The sequence below is a fragment of the Acromyrmex echinatior genome, chromosome 3, assembly GCF_024713525.1.
Source record: "Acromyrmex echinatior isolate Ae372 chromosome 3, ASM2471352v2, whole genome shotgun sequence".
NCBI classification, from domain to species: Eukaryota; Metazoa; Arthropoda; class Insecta; order Hymenoptera; family Formicidae; genus Acromyrmex; species Acromyrmex echinatior.
Genome location: NC_141854.1, coordinates 18,233,888 through 18,259,611, shown reverse-complemented (window position 1 = coordinate 18,259,611; position 25,724 = coordinate 18,233,888). Strand labels below are relative to the sequence as shown.

Sequence of the window (25,724 nt, the reverse complement as noted above, 5' to 3'; positions counted from 1 at the left end):
TTGTAAATTTACGATATTCTTTTATTAAATTATTGACCAACAATTTACAATTTTAGATTTAGCAAAAAATTAGAATAAAATTTCAAATTTACGTACATCATATGCTCCGATTATTTTATTACTTATTACGTTTGTAACTTTTTTCAATTTTTCTTATTTCTCACATTCTATGTTAATACAATTTAAATACTTCAGTTCGAATTAATTTATATCACAATTTATATCACAATTTTTGGTATTGTAGGGGTAAAAGGTAATATTTTACATCTCTTTGATAACGTCATTTTCTTTGTTAACATATGTTGAATTAGACAATATCTACATAACAAAACAAAATATGTATGTACATATATATATATATATATATATGTATATATATATATATATACATATACCGTTATCTATGACAAATTGATAAAATATTTAAAAAATCACAATTTATTTTAAAATCTTAATGAATCAAAAATAAAATCGTCAAAAAATATAATTGCTTTTTTGCATCAAAAATAAATGTCATTACTCAATTCTACGTTTATTCATTGAAAAGAAAACTTTTTTGAAAATAGACATCAACATTTATTACAAATTAAAACATCCTCCGTCTATTATTATTAATTTTAATGTATTTATTAACTATTTACATCAAATACCCGATTTCCTAAACTTCTATTTTTGTCTACTTTAACTTTCTGTCACTAAATGTAAAGTACATTAAAGATCCAGCAAACCCCACTCGTCGTATAGTGGCAGTCTTTTTAATAATATTTTTTTATAACTCTCACTCCTTAAACCTGGATTCGTATAAGTATCAGTGCCCAATATTTCATCCCAACCTTTCGCTTCAGTTTTACTGCACAGCATAAGTGGTAAAATGTTGAAGGATGCCATCATTCCATAGCTAGCTTTTCGTTGAAGGGAAGCCTTCAGTTCCTTCATGGTGGGCGGCTGTGTTTTGCAATTCAATTGTTTCATAATCGTTGACAAGGTGTTAAGATATTCGTTTAATAAAATATCTGTCTTATGTTCAATAACATCAATGGAAATACTTGAATTGAACAAATAGAGAAGATCGAGTGCCGCTGACGCGTAGATACACATTTGAAAGTCTACCTGCAATATTAAATAAATATTTTCGATCTATGAATTTTTTAAGTCAATCGTATTAGAGATAAAATCTGTGCAACACACACATACAAACACACACACACACACACACACACACACACACACACACACACACAAAGGAAAAAAAAGTGAAGCATCGTATTTAGCAAATCACAACAACGTTTATAGCTCAGAAATGGATAACATCGGCATACGAATATGCCTACATGATTATACTGAATACAATGCACTTATTCAAAACATTCCATTTTCCAAACATCTTATACCGGTACCTTCTATTTGTTTTAATTGCTCCAGCTAAAATTGCAGATAATTAAATTATGCTAATACAATGTACCGTAACAATGTTTTTCAGAACAGTTTACTTATTTATTTAATTTATCGTTATTTAAAATTTATATCATTATATTTAATTATGAAAATTATGATAAAAATTCAGAAATGTGGATAATTGGAATAAAATGCTTAAACTATTAAATTATTTATGATAAAATTTACATTTGTTTAAGTATATAAGATGTATTTTTAAAGTATAAATTGTTTCAGCAATATAAATGATTGCACCCCCCCCCATGCAATTATAAATTAAAAATTTCACGAGTTTCGTTTAGTCTTAAGTTATAATATGAAGATGTGATTATAATAAATTAATGAACATTCTTATTTAGAAGAAATACATGATTTTTTTATAACGAAATGATACTTACAAAAATCTGTTCAGTAGGTTTGCCATTATTGTCATATTTGAATAACATATTGATCACGGAACAATCACCATGAGTAATAACATTAAATTCGTCATCACAGAGCTTCTGTGCATCTGTTCCTATTTGGTACATGTGATCGGAAAGTTTAGCAATTTTTTCTGAGTATCTAGAGTATATAGAATAAAAACATAGAATAAAAACTAAATAAAAGTAAAATTATATTTAAAAAAAACTTATGTAATATAAATATTTGCACTAAACAATGCAATTTGTATTTATATTTGCAATTTTCTTTTTAACATGATCTTCATATTAAATACTTATTTAGTGTCATGTATCATAGAATATCATAAACATTAATTAAAAAGTAAAACAATACATATTGTCATAAATGCAATTCTTACTTTTCCGCTTCTGGCCAGTTTGCAACCTCATCTGCTAAACCTTTAGTACCCCTAATAAAGAAAGATTTCATTTCTGGCGGATGCTGATTATGAAACATTCCTTTCGAATATATCTCTTTTTGTTTCGGATCCTAAGTAATAGAATATTTTTATTAAAGGATATAATGTTTCAATGTATTTATCCATTTGATTATAAAGTTGAATAATTATATAGATTTGTAGTGGGAACAAGAAATTCAGATTACTATAAAGATCAATAAGCTAAATTAAGTTTTAAAAATATATATTTTATTTCTGGCACTATTTACAGATATTTGTTTCTGTCAAATTTAAGTTATTTCAAAATAAATATTGTATAATATTTAAAAATGTTGGTATTATCAAATTTGAAATTATTATTTGGATTGTACATTTTCCCTTGAAAAAAATTTCACATATATAAAGATTACTATTTACAATTATATAAACATATTTAATATAATCTTTAAAGGAATGCTGGAGTGATCCAATTATTGACATTGCAATGAAATAAAATATCCTTTTACAGAATTAAAGTAAACGCAGAATCCTGATGTAGTGCAGTGAATTTTATACTAAAATAAAAACAGAGTTAAAAAAGTTTTTTACTTTTTTTTCGATTTTAGTATAACATCCACTCACCACATCAGGATTTTACGTTAATCCTATAAAAGAATTTTTTATTCCATTTAGTCAATTCAAAGATTTTTATTAAACTGCAATATTGAAAATTGAGTTACTCCAGCTTTCCTTTAAATAGGCGCATGGAATCAGAATCACTTAAGGGGATGCTGGAGTGTCCTGTTTTATCATTAAATTTTAAAAGCACCTTTCTCATAACTGTGTTTATGGACTGAAAAATCCTTCTCCACAATTAAAATATCGACAACAACGCAAAGCGCCAGCTACATTTGAATACGAAAAACGAAAAAAAATTAAAGACTTACAGTTTTGTTATCGGCTTCTGTAGTCAACACATCACAATATGTGTTGCATATAAGAGTTTCAGATCTTGCACGTTCATGAAAAGTAGCTAGCGTATTGTAGAAAACCTAAACGAACAATCCCATGCTTTTAGAAACGCGGTAGGAGTTTTAGTTTAAGAGAAAGGTGCATCCAAAAATTTCGTTTGTATATTACGAGTGAAATTGACGTGAAGCCATGAAACTGAGCAGTATTTTAGTTCCGCGATATTCCGACAGCGGCGCTGTCATGAAAAGTGCGTCGCTGAACCATAGAAAAGTTTAAATTTTTTGGTTTTTTTTTTTTTCTGAAATGCCAGTATTAGGCAAGGTCTGAAATTATTGTTTTACACCCCCATTTTGATCGGATGTCGTTTTAAGTAAAAGGGCCCCCCCCCTATCGGTCGGGGGGCAAAAAGTAGTAGGTTTTTAAATTTTAGAAATGGTTGGGGAAATTGAAAAAAACCCCCAAATTTTATTTCAGGGGAAAAAAGCCATAATAATATATTTTTTTTATATAGAAATTTATCAAGACGTTTTTTGGGGGAAGGGAAAATCATGCGTTCTGATGTAGGAGATGACCCCAGAACGATAGAAAAAATTTTCTTGAATTTTGCAGAACGAATATTGAAAAAAAAAGTGGGGCCCAGGTGAGACAAAAAAAAAAAAAAAAAGGGAAAAGGGGAAACTTTTTGTAAATCGGGGTGAGACCCCCATGCCGAGTGGGGGGAAAAAAAAAAAAGCGTTTTAACTTGGGGACCCCCTCCCCCCCTTCTCTCTCTCTCCTCCCCCCTCTTCCTCTCTTTTTTCTCTTTTCCTCTCAAATTTCCCCTCTCCTTCATCTTCCCTCATTCCCCCCCCCCCCCCCTTCTCGGTCGCTGTTTTAGCCCCCGAAAATGCTTTCGGAAAAAAATTCGGCCCGTCGGGGGTTTTTTTTTTTTAAAAAATTAAAAGGGGGGGAACATTATAGATAAAATAAAGGGGTTTAAAAATTAGGCTAATCCTATCCCCCAAAAAAATTTTTATGTAAAAACCCCAAAAATTTTTAAAAAAAAGGGAATTTTTGGGGGTTTTTTCATTTTTTTCCAGGAGCCTTAATACCATTTCATAGAAAATTTTTGCAAGAATCGGGTGGTCTCACGCGTAAGATCGAGATTGAATGTTAGAGCCCCCATGTAACCCCTTTTTTTTTTTCAAATTTTTTTTTTTTTAAAAAGTTTTTAAAGGACATTTTTAAACCCCAAACAATTTACAGGTAAATATATTTTTTTTAAAATTTATTGAAATTATATTTATTAAAAAATTTTTAATTTCCTTTTTGGGAAAAAAACCAAAAAAAATTTGTTTCTGTAAAATTTTGTAAGTCGATCTTTTAATTTTTGGGGGAAAAATTTTTTTTTTAAAAATTTATATCCAAAAAAAAAATTTGGGGAAATCAATCAAATCAAAAAAAGGCCCCCCTTTAATAAATTTTAAAAGGTTTTTAATATAATTATAAGGATGATTGTAATTTAAAATTTATAATTAAAAAATAAAAAGGGGTTTTTTTGTGTTTAAAAATGAACCCCTACAAATAATTTTTTTTTTTATTAAAGTGATTCGGTATTTTCCCCAAATTTTAAATTTTGGAAAAAATTTTTTTTTTGGGTGACTTTTGGGCACTTTTGGGCCCCCTTTTTTTTCCCCCCGCCCCCCCCGTAAGGCTCGACGGCGGAGCGAACCCCGGAAAAACGAGCGCGGGGGGTTGTTTTTTCAGGAGGTTGCACAAAAAAATTATCCCCCCGTATTTTAGCAATATCAACCTTTCCTTTCCTTTTAGTTTTTCTGTGATTTTCTTTTTCAAATGCCTTCTTTTTAAAATTTTTAAATAAAAGAAGACATCACCGGAGTTTATTGAAGGGGAATATTCCATTTAAAATTAAAAGCATTTTTTTGTATCGTTTAAAATTGGGTTTTAAAAATTATATTTCAGTATGTTTTAAAAGTTTTTAATTTTTGGTGGCAAAATAAGGGGGGTTCAGTGTCTTTGAAAGAAAACCGAAGTATCAATGTAATGTATAAAAATAAAAGTAAATTTTTAAAAAACTTTTACATAATTTTAAAAAAAAATTTTAAAAATTATTAATATGTTTTTTTCAAAAAAATTATTAAGAAAAAACAATTAGTAAGAAGGGGAAAAATTTTTATAATAAAAAATTTATGCTAAAATGTTGCATGATAATTTTCATGTGGAAGGTAGATAGCAGCATGTTTCTTATAAAAGGCGCTCCCCAGGTGCATGTCCCCCGCGATCCAGCGGGGAAAACCCCGGGGGGTTTGGCGGTTGTAAAAAGGGGGGGAAAAAGGCCAAAAACCCCCAGAAAAAATTTGGTTTTAAATTTTGGAACTAGTTCTGGCCACAAAGCACATAAATTTTTTAAAATTTTTTAAAAAAAAAATTGGGGTAAATGTTGGGGTTTTTAAAACGGGGGATTTTTTTTTTAAAAAAAAAATTTTAAAAAAAAAAAAAGGAAAAAACAAAAGGTTGAACATGGAATCAAAAAATTTGATCTGACCCTATCGCCCCCGGCCCCCTTTTGTTTTTTAAAAAACCCCAAAAAGAACGGGTACCTAAAATACACCCCGGAAAAAAGTAAAAATTTTTTCGTTAAAAATACGTTTTGAAAAAAATTCATTATATTTTAAAGGGAAAAAGGATATGATTAAAACTTTCACTAATATCATTGAGACCCCGGTTTTAAAAATCGAAACCCCAAAAAATTTTAAAAATTGTTCCAGGCTATTAATAGGAACCGCCATCGTAAAAATTTAAAAGGGGGGGCCAAAAAGGAAAAATTAATTAATAAAAATTTTAAATTGTCTAGAAGGGGGTTTTTTTCCCCTTTTAAAAAAAAACCCCCCAAAAGGTCGAGATGTCGAAGAAAATATTTTCGGTCCTTAAAACAAAACCCCCAGGAAAAAGAAGGACCCGGGGGTGATCATTGTTTTTTTTAGGGGTCCAGGTTTGGGGTGTCGCCGGGAACCAAAATTTCCCTGGAGCTTCTATCCCTTTTTTTTTTTCTGTCCCCCCTATCGAAATAAAAAAAATTAAAGAATTTTTTAAAAAAAAGAACAAGGTTTCCGTTTTTCCGGTTTTTTTTTTGACAGACTTCGGGTTTTGGTTTCTTGGGGGAAAAATAAATCCGCCCCAAGGGGTTAAATCTCCAATTTTTTTGGCGAATTAAAATTTTTTTTTTTTTCTTTTTTTTAAATTTATTAATCAATATTTTTTCATTAAAACCAGCAAAAAATGCGAATGCCAAAAAAAAATTTCAAAAAAGGGGAAAAATTTTTGAGATATACAAAGTTTTGACTTTCCCCAACCCTAAGTATCGCGTTGGGGGAGGTGATCGCAAGAAAAACGGGGGCTGGGCGTTTTGGGGCAAGGGTTTTTGAATATTGGAGTCTATGTTCGATTCGCTTTTCCCCTTTTTTAAAAAATTTTTTTAAAATTTTTTAAAAAAAATTTTTTTTTAAAAAAAAAATTTTATTAATAAACATATTACTCCAAATATACTTTTTATAAAATTTCAAAAATTATATACGTATACTTCAATGTGCTCGAAATTAGTTGCGCATTTCGAGCCGATTTCTGAAATGCTGCCTACTTTTCCTTCACAATCGCTCGACGCTTGACGGCCGAACCGCTCACGCGTGGACGTGTATCTCAAAAGTGTCATAGTATAAGAAACATGCTGCGACCATACCTTCCAGCAAATTGTCATGAAAATATTTTCCTTCCTACATAATATTGTATTTTCTTAATAATGGTGATTGAACATCATATTAATAACTTAATGCATTTTACTAAATGTAATGTACTTTTAAAATATTACTTTATTATTTTTATGATACATTCAGTTTCAAAGAGTTACTGATCACGTTTTTATGCCACAGAATGTAATATAAAATTTTACTTTACCGCATCATACATCTGGTCATCTATTTGTATTTTTTTTTAGTGGAATAAACCTGGAGAATACATTTAAATGACGTATCAATAATAGAACTTCAAAGATAATAGAGAGTCTTTTTACAATAACGTGAATTTAGATACGGTGAACGCCTTTTCTTAATTAGTCGCTAAGGAAAAGATAATGTGATCATGATATCGATTATGTATCTTTTTTCTTAGAGTGATAAATAACAATTTTTTGTATGTATGTGTATTATATATATATATATATATATATATATATATATATATGCATACATATATCATTTTGCGTGACGCTGTATGTGTAGAAAACAACGGCATTATACGAGTCAATCAGCTGTAACCAGTATGACCCGCGTTCACAGTATCATTGCCGCAACAGTACTATCAATGTAGTGTAGTGTAGTAGTGTTCTACACATACCATATATATATATGTGTGTATGTGTGTGTGTGTATGTGTATGTATATATGTGTATATGTATATATATATATATATATATATATATTTATATAGTGTTTTTTGTTCACAAAATAGAAAAAATAGTAGCAGAATATTGTCTGCCTTTGATAAGAGAAGGTTATGGGTGCTTTATAACAAGCGACTCAGTACAATATCTCATCCTTGTATTATCGTAATATACAAGATTGTAATAATACACCGTGTCACACTGTCTTTTGTTGGAAAGCACTCTAGAAGACCAAAATTGGTTATTATGATGTGTGTTTTTTGTTGGCACCCTATAAAGCCAGAATGAGAAAGGTTAGCATCTTTATGTTATTCGTAAAAATATCACTTTTATTTATCATACAAGTGATATGATTAAATTTATTGTTATAACAATAAATTGCGCTTTGCCTAATTATGATCCAATGTCAGAGGCGTTCATCGTGGGCTGACTATTTTTAATTTACTGCCAGAGGCGTTAATCGTGAGCTGGCTAGCTGTAATAAAATGTCACAGCCATAAATCATATTTTGGCTAGTTATAGACAAATGTCAGAGGCGTTCATCGTGGGCTGACTATTTTTAATTTACTGCCAGAGGCGTTAATCGTGAGCTGGCTAGCTATAATAAAATGTCACAGCCATAAATCATATTTTGGCTAGTTATAGACAAATGTCAGAGGCGTTCATCGTGGGCTGACTATTTTTAATTTACTGCCAGAGGCATTAATTGTGAGCTGGCTAGTTATAACAAAATGCCACAGCCGTAAATCGTGCTTTGGCTAGTTACAAATAAATGTCAAAGGCGTTTATATATGTACTGACTATTTTTAATTTATTGGCAGAAGCATTTCGATTATTAAATTTGGTGAAATACAATTACGGAATCAATTTATAGAATTTTGCGTCTGCAATTAAAGAAATGCAAATAGATGCATTGTCATGATGGAATCAAAAGCTAATTGCTTGACATAACCGAAACAAAGAAACTAATGAAGAAAAAAAACTGAATATCAGTAAATAGTTTCTTTGAAACCTTACAACTTTTGTCTGAAACGTTTTTTCTAAAAACGTTATGTAATAGCCTTAGCACAAGGATTGTCGTAATTGAATCGTAGAACGTGAATCATAGGGCAACGCATTATATTTTGGCGTACTATGCATGCCGATACACGTTCACATTCCTTTACGATTAGTTATAGTCATCTTTATATTCAGCTCCTAAATCCGGAGTCTTTTTGGACACCCTATATAATATATATGTTATACATATATGTATGTATACATATTAGGTGTTGGAATTAATTCGTAGCGTTTTACAAGTGATGGGAAGTACTTTCATTAATGTATTTTTTAATGCTCATGTGAAATAAATAACATTCTTTCATTAAAAACGCTACGAATTAATTCCAACACCTAATATATATATATATGTATATATATATATACAACATACATTACACAGTCAATAGTCACATGCATAATTTTTGTACGATGCTGTACGTTTATGAAATGTATGTAAGTATATCATATTCAAAGTGTTTTAGCAAATATATACACTTACAGGTCAATGTACGTTGACTAACAGCAAGTTACAATAAGTATATTTTTACTAAATGAACACTCTGACTGTGACTTAGATATATTTTCGGATGCAACCATGTATTTGAAATACATGTATACACGTGTAATGTAATAGCACTTTTTCCTTTATTCCCAATGTCATTTTAACTTAGGATGTAACATGTCAGTACGTAAATACATTGCACATACATATGTAACTATTCCATCTCTTTTTATTATGTTTAATGGGCCTTTTACAATTATAAGCCATAAATCAGCCATAAATAAGAAGTCAAACGCTAAAAATTGGCTGTGATTGATCAATTTTTAGCTTCTGACTTCTGATTTGTAACTAATGTGTTATTGTAGAAGGCCCATAATAAAAAGAGATAGAAGTTACTCATACTTAGCTTTTCATGCAGATATAATATAGACACAGTCTATTAGTGAATATTAGAATTATATTTTATGTGCATTATGATGTGTACACACATTATAAAATATATTTCTAATTCATATTCACATATGTGTGTAGCTACTTCATCTCTTTTTGTTACGTATAACAAAAAGGTGTACTGATGTCTTCTTTTTTCTACGTTTAATAAAAAGAGATATATTTTTTTAGGATCAAATATTAGTGATATATACTTTTATATTTCAATATCAGAATATACAACGAACATCAGACGTAACATCTTAAAAAAATAATCAAATTACGAATCCTCTGATAAATCCTCATTTTATGTGTGTGTATGTATATATATATATATATATATATACATGCATTATATATATATATTTATATATGTATACAATTTTAATATTGCACATTTAAACACAGAGAATGCATAAACAGCTTAGCATTGATAATTTCTATCTGCAACGTATGTATATTCACACATTATAGTACATATATGCAATATTGTACAATATTGCCTATGTGTGTATTATATTTAAGTACATCACTAATATTTTAACATGATTAACTTCTACATATTTTTATTAAACATAGCAAAAAATGGTATAGCTATGTATATTATATGTGTAATATATCTATATATAGCTAATACATATCACATCCTGACCTAAAATGACATTGTACGACAGGAAAAATGCTATTATATAGGCCCATGTGTCAATGTACACTGTCAATACTGAAAATCTATAGTTACGTATTTTCAGTACTCGCAATGAATATCGAAATACAGTTGTAGTATCACTTTTTCCTATGATTTTTCCTATCATTTAGAGTTTAGTCAAGATGTAACATATATTACTGTCAATATATGGACACGTGTTTCATATATATATATATATATATATATAAATGAATACGACATTGCACATACATAATGTAACTCTTTTTACTCTGTCTAATAAAAAGAGATAGATACTTATAGTACTTATACATTACTAATATGTCGACTATATATCTAATATAGAAAATTGTATGTACATTATACTATGATAATTCTAACATTGTTGTAACATATAACAAAACATTATTAGTGAATATAAATTATAATTATATTTTATATGTATTATAATGTACATATACACAATAATGTACAAAATATAATTTTAATATTGCATATATCATTAATTCATTAACATGTTTATGTCTTCACTAATATGTCAATAATATTTTTTGTGTTATTGTGTATATACACATATATTATAATACACATAAAATGTAATTGTAATTCGTATTCATGAATGTCTTTTTATATACAACATTAGAATTACATTTTATATATCATTATACATATTATAATATAAAATTTTAATATTGCAAAAATGGACATAGAGAATATCTGCATGAATATCTATATATATATATATATATATATATATATATATATATATTATGATATTCATTTATGATAATATATTATCGTAACCTAAAATGGCATTGGATGTAAGAAAAAAGTGCTATTACGGTTTCGTATCGATATATCTAATTTAATTAAAAATCTGTATTTTATATATATTACAGACTTTTAGTACTGATGATATATATTAGAACACGGTCTACATTGCATGTGTATATAATACAACTAAATATGTATATAATGCAACTAAATTTCTAAGGTCCGATTCTACAAATATAAGATTAACTTCAATTATGTTTATTTTTTTTTCAATTCTAAAATTGGAAAATTTTCCAAAATAAATCTTACATTGTGGGACCGATCCTAATACACGTCCCTGTTAAGATGGTAATGTAGGAAACGGAATAAAAATATCGATAATTAATCGATCGAATTTCCTGCATGATCATATTAACTTCAGAGGGCGTAAGCAGATTATACATTGGAAATGAAAACCTGTAATATCGACCTTGATCAAGTTCGGCCTTCGCTCCAGCATCCCCTTAAGTAATTTGAATATATGTAAGATATCTATCTTTCTTAATAACCTTAAGAGAATTGATTTATTTCTTGTAAAAGTTGATTATCAATCGATAAATAAATGATGATTTTATCAAACTAACTAATTTATTTTTATTTTGCAATATCTCTCTTGGTTTACTTAAATTTAAAAAAAAAAGAAGTTGGAATCATTTCTGACTTCATGCATCTATTTGTGTGATTTTGTTCGTGCGCTTACTTAAGGATTAAAAGCTTTTTATATATAATATTAAGGCGTAAATTTGAATTTTGAATGATCATTGCATTCATTCCATTGATTCAAATTCTTTATAATTGCAATAAAATGTTGTAACTGATTATGAATAAAGCATGATGATTTACCATCTCACATAAGGCTACGGAGGCTGCATGAAATCTGGCAAGTCCGCGAAATGCCAATAGAGAATGATCTAAGTCGAGACCAGACGAACGATCAACCATTCGAAAACCGAGAGGCGCAAGATCTTCGATTGCCAAAAGTAATGGATTTTCATTTTGCATGTGGAGAATCTTCGCGCTCAAGCGATGTTTCGGTTCTAACAACTTATTCATTTTATCTAAAGTATCTGACATCATCGATGTTTCGATATGAAAAAAACCTGCTTGTGAGACCTGCGACAAATTTGTTTGTAGTAATCAAACGGAATTCTTTAATCTAACAAGCATGCAATTATTTATAAAGATCTATGTAAAGATTTATATATAAAATTTGAATAATAGAAAGTTTTGAGATTTATTTTGAAACAAATAAAGAATATCTTCTTTAAATACAATACATTTCTTTATATAAACTTGATTTATGAAGATGATTTCATTTTTAATCACTGATTATCCAAAAATAATTGTTCCAATCTTTCTGAATAGAAATATATCTTGAAATGATAAAATTTGTTTCAATTTTATCTCTTCCCTTCCTCCCTCCCTCCCTTTCTCCGTCCTCCCTCTCTCCGTCCCTTCCTTCTTCCTCTCTCTCTCTCTCTCTCTCTCTGTCTCTCTCTCTCCTCCCCTCTCTTTTAATATTAACAACATATTAAAATAACTTCTCGTTTATTAGAAACATTGTACACATTAAATTAACTTACGATTTTCTGTCGTATAATACCATGTATAGGAAAGATTTTGATAATAATTGATTTTTTCTCTTTAATCTTAAAACCGCGTGAATATTCAGCAGTAATCCTAATCATGTCGCTAGTGTAATTGTCACCTTTATCTGTGGCCGATTTCAAAAATATATCCATCACCTGAATCGAATTGTCGTTTTCTGATTTTCGCAGGATTTTCTCCACGAAACTTAAATTTAGCAATGTCGATGTTTCTAAGGCCATTTCTGAAAGTGAAATTGGAATTAGAGAAATTTCTCGAAAAATCATATCCTTTTCGCCGTGTTACAAAATACAAAAACAATTTAACTTAAAGAATTAATTGCAACAGCTTTAGTATGTAAAAACATTCAATTAAAATGTATTAGGAGTTGAAATGCAACGCTGGATGTTACTAAAATAAATTTTTAATATTTATAAACCACAAGAAAATTTTTCAGTAGCTACATGCTTAAACAATACAGAAATTATATATTTTTATAATTTAATAGTTTGATTATCTTTTTTGTTTATTAATGAAAAATATAAAGTGACACCTGTAACAATCAGGTGAGTCCAGGATTAGTTGTTACACTTAATACAATTAATAGAATCAATTATTACGCTGATTCGGTAAATGAGTCGATAGTTTTATCGGTAAAGCTGACCAGTAGCCAACTTATATAATTAACGCTGATTGGTCATCAATTTCATCAATTATGACTTATTGTTAGACTTCCGACTACAGATTCATTGTAGAATTAGCATTACAGATTCAAATTTCAAAATATATCGCAAATAACACAAGCACTTAATCTTATAGTTGAAGCGTCTAATTGGTAATTGACATATAATATTATATTTAATTACACACACAACTGTATCAACTCTCATTGGCATTATGTTCCTTTAATAAAGTGTCATGCACATTTTGTCATTTACGTAATTTTTAATGTCAAGTAAATAAGATATTAAAGCATAAAAAGCACTGAAAATAACTTTAAGGAAATATTCTTAAGATATTATAAGTACAGAGATGAATAAAAAAGTTTTATTCACTTTAAGGAGAAATAATAAAAATTATTATAACTCTTAACATTATTTATAATTTGTAACAAATATCAATCATGTTAATTTCCTTATTTGTTAATTTATATATTTTATTCTTCCGACGACAATTACTTACGCATATGAGCATGGATAGTGTACATAATCATGGAAGCGTTAATAATTATTTCTCGAAAATAATGTGTCGTAATGTAACTTCATCTTGATTGAATTTGTAAAAAAATAATCTTTAATTTGATAAAAAAAAATTTTTAATTTAAGAAAATTATGGGTGGTGAGGGTATTTTATTAAACAAAAAAAAATATAAAAATATTTTTTTCTTTATAACTTTAACGTTCTCTTGAAATCGTACAACTTTTGTTTAAAAACATTTTTCCAACAATTTTAAATCAAACATGTCTTTTGTATCAACTATCCTTTATATATTTGATATTTCATGAAAGTAAGAAAAAAAGTTTTAGTGCTGCAGTCTAACGCAGAAATAAAAAACGATTCTAAAGTAATTGACAAAAAGCAATACACTAAAAGAACTAACCTAAAATTATTCGTCTTCAGTCTTTATTTCTCTTAAATTACTTCACTGTTCCGTTCCGTAAGTCAGCTTCAAAATGATACACGCAGAACAGAATTTACAGGCTTTATATCTGACGTTAATATCATCCATTCATTCAACACGTGCATGGTATTTACATTAGAGTCTTGAGCAACTGAGGTTATTCTTAACTAGATCAACATTCAACTCATGCAGATTTATTCTTCAATCAATGCTAAATCTATAGAGCAATGATAAGACGATAACATGTACGATGTGCATATGTAGAAAATTAATTAACGTCACAGAGCAAAAAAAAATCGCACAGTAAACAATATGTATGCAAGTCATCATTACCTTTGTTTAGTCTTTGTTTCACCAATAGACAAATTGTGATAAAATTCCAAAATAGCAGTATGAACTGACAAAAAATTTCGCAATTGCGCTAAAATGATTTACCATAATGCAACAGTTTTATCAGAATAAGATTTCTAAATGATATTTGAAAAAAAAATTAATTAATACGAATTCTAAATAATATTTATAAAAAAATTAAACAAATCCAATTTGAGATGTAAATATTTTAATAATTTCATCACCGATCCGATGTGTAACAAATGTTTTTCAATCACACTGCAGTTACGATGATCAACACTGTAGCAAAAAATCAGAAGATTCTGATTAAATATACGCTCAAAATGACTATTATTTCGAAAGATAATTCTTACGCGCATTGCATTTTTTACTCATTTTACAATTAAATATTTATAAGAGGCAATTGTCTTTCGATTTACTTAGACTATATATTCTGAGTCGTGTTCTTATTCTCACTTGTATGCTCCTCGGATGACATGACATCCGGTGAGCAGATGAGAATTCGAACATACCCCTACGCGATATTTTTACAGGGTTGAGAATATAAAGTTTGTCAGTATATAAAAAAGTTCGTAACAGAAAAAAATATAAGTTGTAAAAATATTTATTTTACGTATTTGCGCAAAAAACAAAAATAATGAAAATTTCAAACAGATACAAAGTATATTAATTTTTTGTTTTATTTATTAAATCGTAATATTAAAGTGAAATTTGAATATACTCGATATAGTAAACATATAATAATATTATTATATATAATGTATTATATAATATATTAAGTGTTGGAATTAATTCGTAGCGTTTTTTAATGAAAGAATGTTATTTATTTCACATGAGCATTAAAAAATACATTAATGAAAGTACTTCCCATCACTTGTAAAACGCTACGAATTAATTCCAACACCTAATATAATACATATCAATATTAATAGATATATATAGTGCTATATAATAGATATATAGTGAAATATAGTCAGTATCAAACATAAATTAAATTATTATATTATAGTGATGAACAATATAAAAACAAATTATAAATTCAAATTATTAATGTACATCGACGGGCGGGAGATAGGAGATCAATCACGACAACGCTTGAGCAGCTGTTATTAAGTAATACAATACATATTTTTTAGCTCAAAACGTGAAATTTATATCTCAAAGTTAGACAAAGACAGAGACAGATATGAATTATAATAAATAATATTTTATTTTTAATTAATTACAATGCTTCAAAGAAATTTTATTGGAAAAATTCGCAAAAAATGATCACTTTGGATATAAAATTCTCAAATTTAATGTTCAAGCAAAAACCTATATTTTTAGTTGACTCTTTGGACTAACAAAAAAAAATAGTACAATATAAATCGCTCAAAAAAGTATAATTATTTGAACTATCAAAAATCGACATTTTTGAAAACTCTACATATTATAAGTTTACAATTAATACATAAAATGTATAAATAAAATTTTATTATTTGAACATATAAAATGGTAGATAAAAGATTGTACATGTATAAATATTATTATAGTATAATTAAATTTATTAGGATTTAGTTTAGAGAATGATACAATATTCGCTCTGAAATAATATATCCAACGGATCTCCGAAAGACGCGCGCGCGCGTGTGTGTGTGTGTGTGTGTGTGTGTGTGTGTGTGTGTGTGAATTTAGTTGACTATATACTGTAAATAATAACTTTTAAGTTATTCCTGAAGTTTAGTCACAATCTCGATTATTTAAAAAAATGGGAAATAATTCATCGTGTACAAGGGGGTGTTATACAATGAACCATGTTATTTTTAATACTACATGTTTTGTTGCGAATTGTTAGGATTATTTTCGTTTTAGCTATATTTTAAAATGTTTATTTATAAAATAAATTATAAAGTGGTAAGGATTCACAAGGCTGACCACCGCGTTTTTCTTTCGTTTTGAGTGAAAACGCGTCAAATGTATATTTTTATGAAGATTTTAGGAGGGAGCAGAGGGATCGCATTATAAATAATTACTACAATGAATTATTATTTTAAAGATTATCGTAAAAAAGATTATGTGATCTATAATATACCATGTTTCATTGTTCACTATATCAAAATGATTCATTGTGCCTAATCTTTTCTATGATAATCTCCTAAATAATGTGGTAAAATAATGTAACAGGAAAAGTTGCTTACAGAATAATAAAGCCAAATGTGCACAAAACTATTGCACAATGAAAAAAAAGATAAGTATAATAACAAAAACATAAAAAATACGTAAAACTTAAAAAAAATTTATACTTTAATGTACTTTGCCGGAATTCTTAAAATGTGACTAGAGAGTCGAGGAGGGATTCGCATTTACGAAATATCGCAATGATTCATAATGTACTATTGATTCTTGGATTACCTACCCTATACACATCTCTTTTAATATTTTTTTTTGTTAACATATGAGGAACAAAATGCGTTATTTGCTAAAAATATTAAACAAATATACATTGTTTGTTTCTAATTAAAGAACATAATGCATTTCGAATGTCAGCACATAAATTGATGGTGTAGAAATCTTTCAAAACATCATAGAGTAGTTCAAAATTTAAATCTCTGAACCTAAACACTGAACACTATGCCATCTTTAACTCAATAAATAAAATTTTGGACAAAAATCTGGAAGTCTGCTCCTCGTATGTTGAATTAAGTATTTACATGACAAAAAAAAATGTATCTACGTATATGTATATATCCCGTTATCGCTGATATGTTGGTAGAATATTTTTAAAAAATCACGATTTATTTTAAAATTTTAACGAGACAAAAGTGAAACTATCATAAAAGAATATTTTTTAATTTATCGAATCAAAAAAAATCATATACAATTTCACGTTCATTAGTTGAAAAAAAAACCCTTTTTGAAAACGTCAACATTCTTCGTCTATTGTTATTAATCTTAATGTATTCGTTATGTTTACATCTAATTATTATTTCCCAGACTTCTATTTTTTTTCAACTTTAATGTTCTATATCACTAAATGTGAATTATACATTAGAGATCCAGCAAACCCCACTCATCGTATAGTGGCAGTCTTTTTATCAATATTTCTTTAAAAGTCTCATTTTTGAAACCTGGATTCACAAAAGTATTATTGCATAGTACTTCATCCAAATCTTTTGCCTCAGACTTACAGCACAGCATGAATGGTAAAACGTTGAAAGATATCATCATTCCATAACTAGCTTTTCGTTTTATGGAAGCCTTCAGTTCTTCCATAGTGGGCGGTTGCGTCTTACAATTCAATTGGTTCATAGTTGTTGACAAAGTGTGAAGATATTCGTTTAATAAAATATCTGTCTTGTGTTCAATAACATCGAAGGAAATACTTGAATTGAGTAAATAGATAAGATCAAGTGCCGCTGATGCATAGGTACACAATTGAAAGTCTACCTGCAATATTAAAGAAATATTTTTAATGCATAAATTTTTTAAGTCAATCATATTGGAGATAAAATCTGTGCAACATACACACACACACACACACACACACACACACACACACACACACACAAAGGAAAAAAAAATGAAGCATCATATTTAGGAAGTTGCCATGACAACGTTGAAATGATAACATCAGCATACGAATATGCCTACACGATGTACTGAATACAATGCATTTATTCACTCATTCCATTTTCAAGTTTCTCATACCGTCACTATCTATTTGTTTTGATTGCTGCCTTAGTGAAAATTTTTCTCAGCATTTTTCACATAATTTTTCAGAATTTCTCCATAATTTTATAACTTTCTCACATTTTTTATATGAATTGGAACATTTCTCAGAAAATATATATCTTTTTTCAGAATTTTTCGTATATATTAATTATAAAATATCATAAGATTTTTAAGATTTTTTGTAAGTATAATTTCTGATGAAATGTTACAAAAAATTTAAAAATACCTTTTAATAATTGTGGGATGAGAAATTTCAGAATGTGACAAGTTCTGAGAGAAGATGTAAACTTTTCGAATATTTCTGAGTATTTTTGAAAAATGCTCCAATTCGTATAAAATTATAAAAAAAATTTTCACCATGGTGTAGCTAAAATTGCAGATAATTAAATTGTGCTAACATGTACCATAATAGTGTCTTTGGAAACAATATCGGTTAATTTATTGTTATGCAAATTTATATCATTGCATTTAACTATGAAAAATACAATAAAAATTCAGAAATGTAGATAATTGGAATAATGTAATTGACAATGAGCTATGTTAATTTGTGTTCATAATAAAATTTATATTTGTCTATATGTATAAAAGATATATTTTCAAAGTAAACCCCAAACACTCCAAACATTTATGTTGCATAAGATGAGCATCTTTCAGATATCTTATGTCTAAAAGATATTTTATGCAACATGTATGTTATCTGGAACTCATCTTATCATATGTAAATATATACTAAAAATTTCATGAATGGTTTTAATTAAAATTAGAGTTCTTATTTAACCTTAGTCCCAATATAAAGTTATGATTATAATAAAGTAATGAGCTATTTGAAGGAAGTACATGATTTTTTATGACGTAATAATACTTACAAAAATCTGATCAATAGGTTTCCCATTATAGTCATATTTGAATAACATATTATTCACATGACAATCACCATGAATAATAACATTAAATTCATCTTCACAGAGCTTATGTACATCTTGTCCTATTTGGTACATGTGATCGGAAAGTTTAGAAACTTTTTCCGAGTATCTAGCAACAAAAACCAACCAAATATAAAATTATATTTAAAAAACTTATGTGAAGGTAATATAAATATTTGCACTAAACAATGCAATTTGTATTTATATTTGCAATTTTCTTCTTAATATTATCTTTCTCTTCATATTAAATGCCTATCTAATGCCATGTATAATAGAATATCGTAAACGTTAATTAAAAAGTAAAGTAATAAATATATTGTCATAAATACAAATCTTACTTTTTTGCTTCTGGCCAGTTTGCAATCTCATCTGCTAAAGCTTTAATACCCATAATGAGGAACAATTTTATTTCTGGCATTTTATTATATATATTTTCTTTTAAATACATCTCTTTTTGCTTCGGGTTCTGAGTATCAGAATATTTTTATTAAAATATGTTTTAATATTTTCCATTGGATTATAGAGTTAAATAATTAGGTTTGCAGTGGGAACAGAAAATTCAAATTATTATGTAGATCAATAAGCTACACAAGAAATCAACACAGTAATATATATGTCTTCACGAATTTAAGGAATATCTTTTTTGAAGAAAGTTACGAGAGAGCCTAGTACGCATGTCGAAAAAATTTTACAAGGGACGTCTTCAAAAATTTTTAAGCAAATTTTTATCAGGTCTGCTGAGATGAGCGAGTGCAAGTTGTACTCTGCGCAAAAATGTACTTAAAAAAAATATGCCAAATTAAGTTTCAAAAATTTTTTTTTCTAGCTATTTATTATGAGTGTTCGTTTCTATTAAATTTAATTTGTTTCAAAATGAATACTGTACAATAATTTGAAATATTCGTATTACAAAAGTTTGAAATTCTTATTCGGATTAGATGATTGCCCGGGAAAATATATTTCATATATTATATAATTATATAATTATATTTAATATTAAGAGTTTTTTATGTATTAATGCGTAAATTTCATCTTTCAATGGTCCTTGCACTCATTCCATTGATCCGAATTCTTATTAACTGCATTGAGATGTTGCAATTGAATGTGTCACGCCTGGTGATTTACCTTCTCACATAAGACAGCGGAGGCTGCATGAAACCTGGCAAGTCCGCGAAATGCCAGTAGAGAATGATCTAAATCGAGACCAGATGAACGATCAGCCATTCGAAAATCGAGAGATGCGAGATCTTCGATCGCTAGAAGCATTGGATTTTCATTTTGCACATAGAGAATTTTAGGGCTCAAGCGGTGCTTCGACCCCAACAACTTATTCATTTTATCCAAAGTATCCGACATCATCGATATCTCTGTTTGAAAGAAACCTGCTTGTGTGACCTGTGACAAATTTATTTAAGATAAATAAGTAGAACCTTTAATTTAACATGCAATTATTTGTAATATAAAAGCTACGTAAAGATCTATATATAAAATTTATGTAGTATAAAGTTTCGAAATTTGTTTTGAAACAAATAAAGAATGTCTTCTTTGAATATAAAGTATTGTAATTTTACGAGATTTGCAATATAGATGCATTTGCTTTTGAACGCATCCATCACAATGGTTATATGCAAATAATAACATATTTTAATTATATATTTTTGAACAGTCCATCACACTTTAATAAACCAATTCGATTTTCTCGCATAACATCAGAGAGAAGCTACTTCCAAATTTTTTAATTTATTTACATCCCTATAAATACGTCCAAGCTTGTATTTCATATTTTTCAATTGCGTAGCATAAATTCAATGTTTATACATTAGTGATAGTTATAGATTAGAACCGCTTGACGTCTACATGCTAATTTGCGTGCTTTGAAAATATCACTTTATGTAATCAAATTTCTTTCGTGTTATTTTTCTATCGCAAGATAGTATAAAATACATGTCGCATGTGATTAACGGGAGTGCTATATTAAACGGCTTAGCTATTATCGTATTTTGGTAATTAGTGCAAGCACGTAATTAACAATGTTTTTGCAAATGTTGTATGGATGTCACAAGAAAATGAGAAGCAGTAGAGAAAATTAGAGAGATAAATTAGAGAGAAGAAAGGAGCTTGCAAGGTATCGAGCGGAACAACCTCAAGGCAAATAATTAATTACTTACATGTACTGAATTAATTCTCTTTTTATTTTAATGATCTAAATCAGAATGTAAGAAAGAGACTCATATTTACGGATTTTTATAAAAGTTTTTATAAAAGTTTATTTAAAAAAATTAATGCAATGTTCTCGAAAATTCTATAATTACTTTAATAAATATTAATTAAAAAAAACGAAAAAAATTCTGAACAGATAATATTCTTTCAAATATCAAATATCAGTCATATAATTTTTTATTTTAATTTTAGAAAATATAGGTAATTAATCTATGAATTACGTCTAGATTTAAAATTTCTTTATAAATCTGTTACCTCTCTCTCTCTCTCTCTCTCTCTCTCTCTCTCTCTCTCTCTATCAATTATCCTCTCTCTTTTGATATTAGAATTGTACATTAAAGCAATTTCTCTTCCTCTATTAAAAACATTGCACACATTAAATTAACTTACGATTTTTTGTCGAACACCATGTACAGGAGAGAGTTTGACAATAATGGATTTTTTTTCTTTAATCTTAGGGCCACGTGAATATTCGACAGTAATTCTAATTATGTCGCTAGTATAGTTATCACCCTTGCTTGTAGCCAATTTCAAAACTATATTCATCACTTTAATCGAATCGTCGTTTTCCGACTTTCGCAAGATCTTTTCCACAAAGCATTTATCCAGCCATGATGTTTCTAGCGTCATTTCTGAAAGTAGAATTGGAATTAAAGATATTTATCAAGAAGTCATGTCCTTTTTTATTGTATTACATTGTAACACAAAAACAATTTAACTAAAACAATTAATTACAACAGTTCCAATATGTAAAAATATCAATTAAAATGTATTAGGGGCTGAGAGCCAATATTGGATGTAAGTTGCAAAATTTTATATTTATATATACACATATATATATATATATATATATACACCGCAAGGAAATTTTTCAGTAGTCACATGCTTAAACGACACAGAAATTATTTTTATAATTTAATAGCATGATTAACTTTGTTATTTGTTAATAGAAAATATAAGATGAAGACGCCTATAATAACCGGCTCTAAGTGCCGGTTAGTTATTACACTTGTTACAGTTATTGGAATCAGTTGTTATGCTGATCCCGTAATAAATAGATAGTCGGTAGTCCTAAGTCTTATCCGTAGCAATAGCCAACTTGTACGATTAAAGCTGATTGGCCAACTTTACTGATTAAGACTTATAGCGAATTCGATTGGGCGCATTCAGTATGCATATTAAAAACATACATAAAATAACGTAAAAATATGTTTATATATAAACACAGAAATCGATTTAAATCTTGAAATACTCAATACATTTTATTGTACTTAGGTAAAATATGTATTTTATTATTTGAAATATTTGCATTTCATTTATATACTCAAATTAAATCAGTGTAGAACGCTAATAATATGCATTAGTGCGCATTAGTTCTTCCAATCGAATTCGCCATTAGACTTCCAACTACAGATTCATTGTAGAGTCATTACAGATCTAGATTTGAGAATATAACGCATATAATTAAAGAAAAATATTTAAAAATGTGCACAACATAAATTTATTAATAATTTTCGGATATCATATGTATAATATGTGATTATTATAAACATGTATAGATACATATTAATTATAATGTTATTTGATTATTTGTAATATAATAAAAGACAATATTTATATTTAATATCATATTTGAATTGTTACTGAAGCTTAAGTAAAAAATATATTTGTAAAAATAAATATATATATTTATATCTTCAAATATGTTAAACTGTAAATTATTATTCATAAAGTAAATTTTCTAAAGAAATAATTGAATTTATATGATATATAATAATATATGATATAGTAAACTGAGTAATAAATGCTACATTTAATGTTTTTGCAATTTCAAGTGTATATATCATCATATCCTATGTATCAACTATCTTTTATTTATTAGATAAATATTTCATAAAAGTAAAAAAAAAATTCTATTTCTGCAGTTTAATGCAGAAATAAAAGACGGATCTAAAGTATTGATAAAAAGCATTACATTAAAAGCATTACACTAACCTGATGACGTTTTTATTCTTCTTCGTCTTCAATCGTTAATTTTTCTTATATTATTTCACTGTTTCGTTCCGTAAGTCAGCTTTAAAATGATACAAGCAGGACTAAATTTACAGGCTTTATATCTTCATTGTTAAATTTATTCATCACATGTTTATCTACATTAGAATCTTCAATATAAGATTATTCTTGATTAGATCAATATCTAACTCATTTCTTCAATCAAGCAATAAGCACTAAACTTACAGGATATAATAAGCGATAACAAACGATAATTAGCGATAACACAGCGATTATATGATAAGACGATAACATGTATGAATTGCACAAAAAATTAATTAACGTATATCACAGAGCTATAAAAAAATTACGCAGTAAACAATATTATTATATATGTGCAAATCATCATTAGCTTTATTTAATTCTTATCTTCCCAAAAGACAAATTATGATAAAATTCCAAAATGACAATATATATGAATTGATGAAAACTTTCGCAATTGCGCTAAGATGATTCACTATATAATGCAAGTTTTGTCAGAATAAAATTTTTAATGATATTTCAAAAAATTAAACAATATTAATTATAAATAATATTTGTGAGAAACTAAATTAATTCAATTTGAGGTGTAAATATTTTAATAATTTATATTTAATCTTTGTTCCGATGTGTAACAAACAAAGTTTTTCGATGATCAATATTGTTGCATAAAATCATAAGATTTTAAGATTCAATATACTCTCGAAATAGTCAACGTTTCATAGTTCTTAGGGGCATTTTATAATCATTTTACAATTACATATTTATTAGATAAAAATAAAATTAAGTAAAAGGGCATATAAGAATAAAAAACAGTAAAACTTTAATAAACACATGTCAATTTTTTAATACTTATTCTCGATATCATTATTCTAAAAATTTTTTGATGGTATAACATATAAAATATCTTACAATAAAAATTACATGTTTCGTCTTCTTGATCGAGCCATCTTCAGATTTATTAAAATCGCAGTCGTAACTCATAATAAAGTGGAATAATAAATCAAATAAAAATAAAAATAAAGATAAGTTAACCATCTCCGATGGATTGTACGTTGACCGACGGAAATTGTTCCCAATCAGTTGCTCGACTGCTTAAAATTTCCATGGATCTTGTAGTATAAAAGTAATATCTAAGTAATGCTAAAAAAATTGAGAACCATCCAGACTATTTATTATAAACGTCAATTAAAATAAAACTCACCGGAGAAGTCACAAAGTATGAAAATGTTATAAATATGTATCCAGTGGTCAGTAACATTCTTAAAAAGAGTCAATCGCATAATTAACAAACAAGATGGTCGGACTAATATTATACATGTTAACGTTACAAGAAATTAGCTACGACTAAACAAAGGCTCGCAAAAATGAATCAATAACCGATGATGCAAAGTCATATACTGTTTATTATTAATAAATATGATTTATAAAGACCTATGGTATCAGTCTATAGATTTAAACTATTTTCCTGGTTTTTGTTATTAATCATTTTAGAAATTATATGTTTACTGTAGCACGGCTTTTCATCCATAATTAAAATGTTATCCCAATCAAAATCATGTTTGAATTATAATCTATGCATGGTTATTACTGAAAGATTGGAAGTTTTCCAATTAATATGGTTATGATGTTCCGCAATTCTCGTCTTAAGTTGTCTTCCTATTTGATTAACATAAGACGCAATTTCTACAGTTAATTTTATATACTACTATAATATTTTTATTGAATTTTGGGCACAGATCTTTTTAAGCTTTAATAAATTTTTTTAATTAATTTTTATTTATTTATTTTTTTTATTTATTTTTTTAATTTATTTATTTTTTATTTATTTGTGCTGTAAAAAGAAACTTTTGTGTCCTTACTATTAAATCTATTGAATTTTTCCGTGATTGATGGTATGAATGAAACCAAGCCAATCGTTCTATTGGATTCTCAATATGATTCTTGTATGTATATTTTTTTCCTCTTTAAATGGTATTGAATCCTATCATCCCTTAATCGAACCAAAAATAAAATCTAGCGGATAGTCATTTTTTAGCAAAATACTTATTACAGATTTTAGATTATTTATGTAGTACTTATCATCCGACAGCATCAAAATTCTATCCACTATTTCAATAATAATACCTCTTTTTTGCGATGTCGGGTGATTAGAAAAATAATTGAGAAT

General features: G+C 27.8%; 2 protein-coding genes across 3 annotated transcripts; both read right to left on the bottom strand.

Moving 5' to 3' along the window:
* On the bottom strand, window positions 1-14,408 carry LOC147910305 (uncharacterized). 2 transcript variants are annotated; one of them, XM_087404111.1, is made up of 6 exons: window positions 14,298-14,408; window positions 12,694-12,941; window positions 11,954-12,223; window positions 2,237-2,367; window positions 1,833-1,998; window positions 1-1,110 (listed from the first exon to the last, which is right to left on the bottom strand). In XM_087404111.1, the coding sequence occupies exons 2-6, from the start codon at window positions 12,937-12,939 to the stop codon at window positions 712-714; spliced, it is 1,212 nt and encodes a 403-aa protein (XP_087260237.1). In that variant the 5' UTR covers window positions 12,940-12,941; window positions 14,298-14,408; the 3' UTR covers window positions 1-711. The 2 variants fall into 2 exon arrangements, with proteins under 2 accessions (XP_087260237.1, XP_087260236.1); XM_087404110.1 differs by lacking the exon at window positions 14,298-14,408 and having other exon boundaries at window positions 12,694-12,999.
* Window positions 14,409-16,192: 1,784 nt separating this feature from the next.
* LOC105151480 (uncharacterized) lies at window positions 16,193-24,778 on the bottom strand. The gene is made up of 6 exons (XM_011065204.2): window positions 23,519-24,778; window positions 21,914-22,155; window positions 20,429-20,698; window positions 19,642-19,769; window positions 19,247-19,412; window positions 16,193-18,095 (listed from the first exon to the last, which is right to left on the bottom strand). The coding sequence occupies exons 2-6, from the start codon at window positions 22,151-22,153 to the stop codon at window positions 17,697-17,699; spliced, it is 1,203 nt and encodes a 400-aa protein (XP_011063506.2). The 5' UTR covers window positions 22,154-22,155; window positions 23,519-24,778; the 3' UTR covers window positions 16,193-17,696.
* Between the last annotated feature and the right edge of the window lie 946 nt (window positions 24,779-25,724).

Coding starts and splice junctions, on each gene's coding strand:
- LOC147910305 (XM_087404110.1), bottom strand. CDS start 12,984: ATGATTTTTCGAGAAATTTCTCTAATTCCAATTTCACTTTCAGAAATG. Junction 12,224..12,693: donor GTATTATACGACAGAAAATC/GTAAGTTAATTT, acceptor AATTTGTCGCAG/GTCTCACAAGCAGGTTTTTT. Junction 2,368..11,953: donor CCGTAGCCTTATGTGAGATG/GTAAATCATCAT, acceptor TCTATTACTTAG/GATCCGAAACAAAAAGAGAT.
- LOC105151480 (XM_011065204.2), bottom strand. CDS start 22,153: ATGACGCTAGAAACATCATGGCTGGATAAATGCTTTGTGGAAAAGATC. Junction 20,699..21,913: donor ATGGTGTTCGACAAAAAATC/GTAAGTTAATTT, acceptor AATTTGTCACAG/GTCACACAAGCAGGTTTCTT. Junction 18,096..19,246: donor AACCTATTGATCAGATTTTT/GTAAGTATTATT, acceptor TTAATATTGCAG/GTAGACTTTCAATTGTGTAC.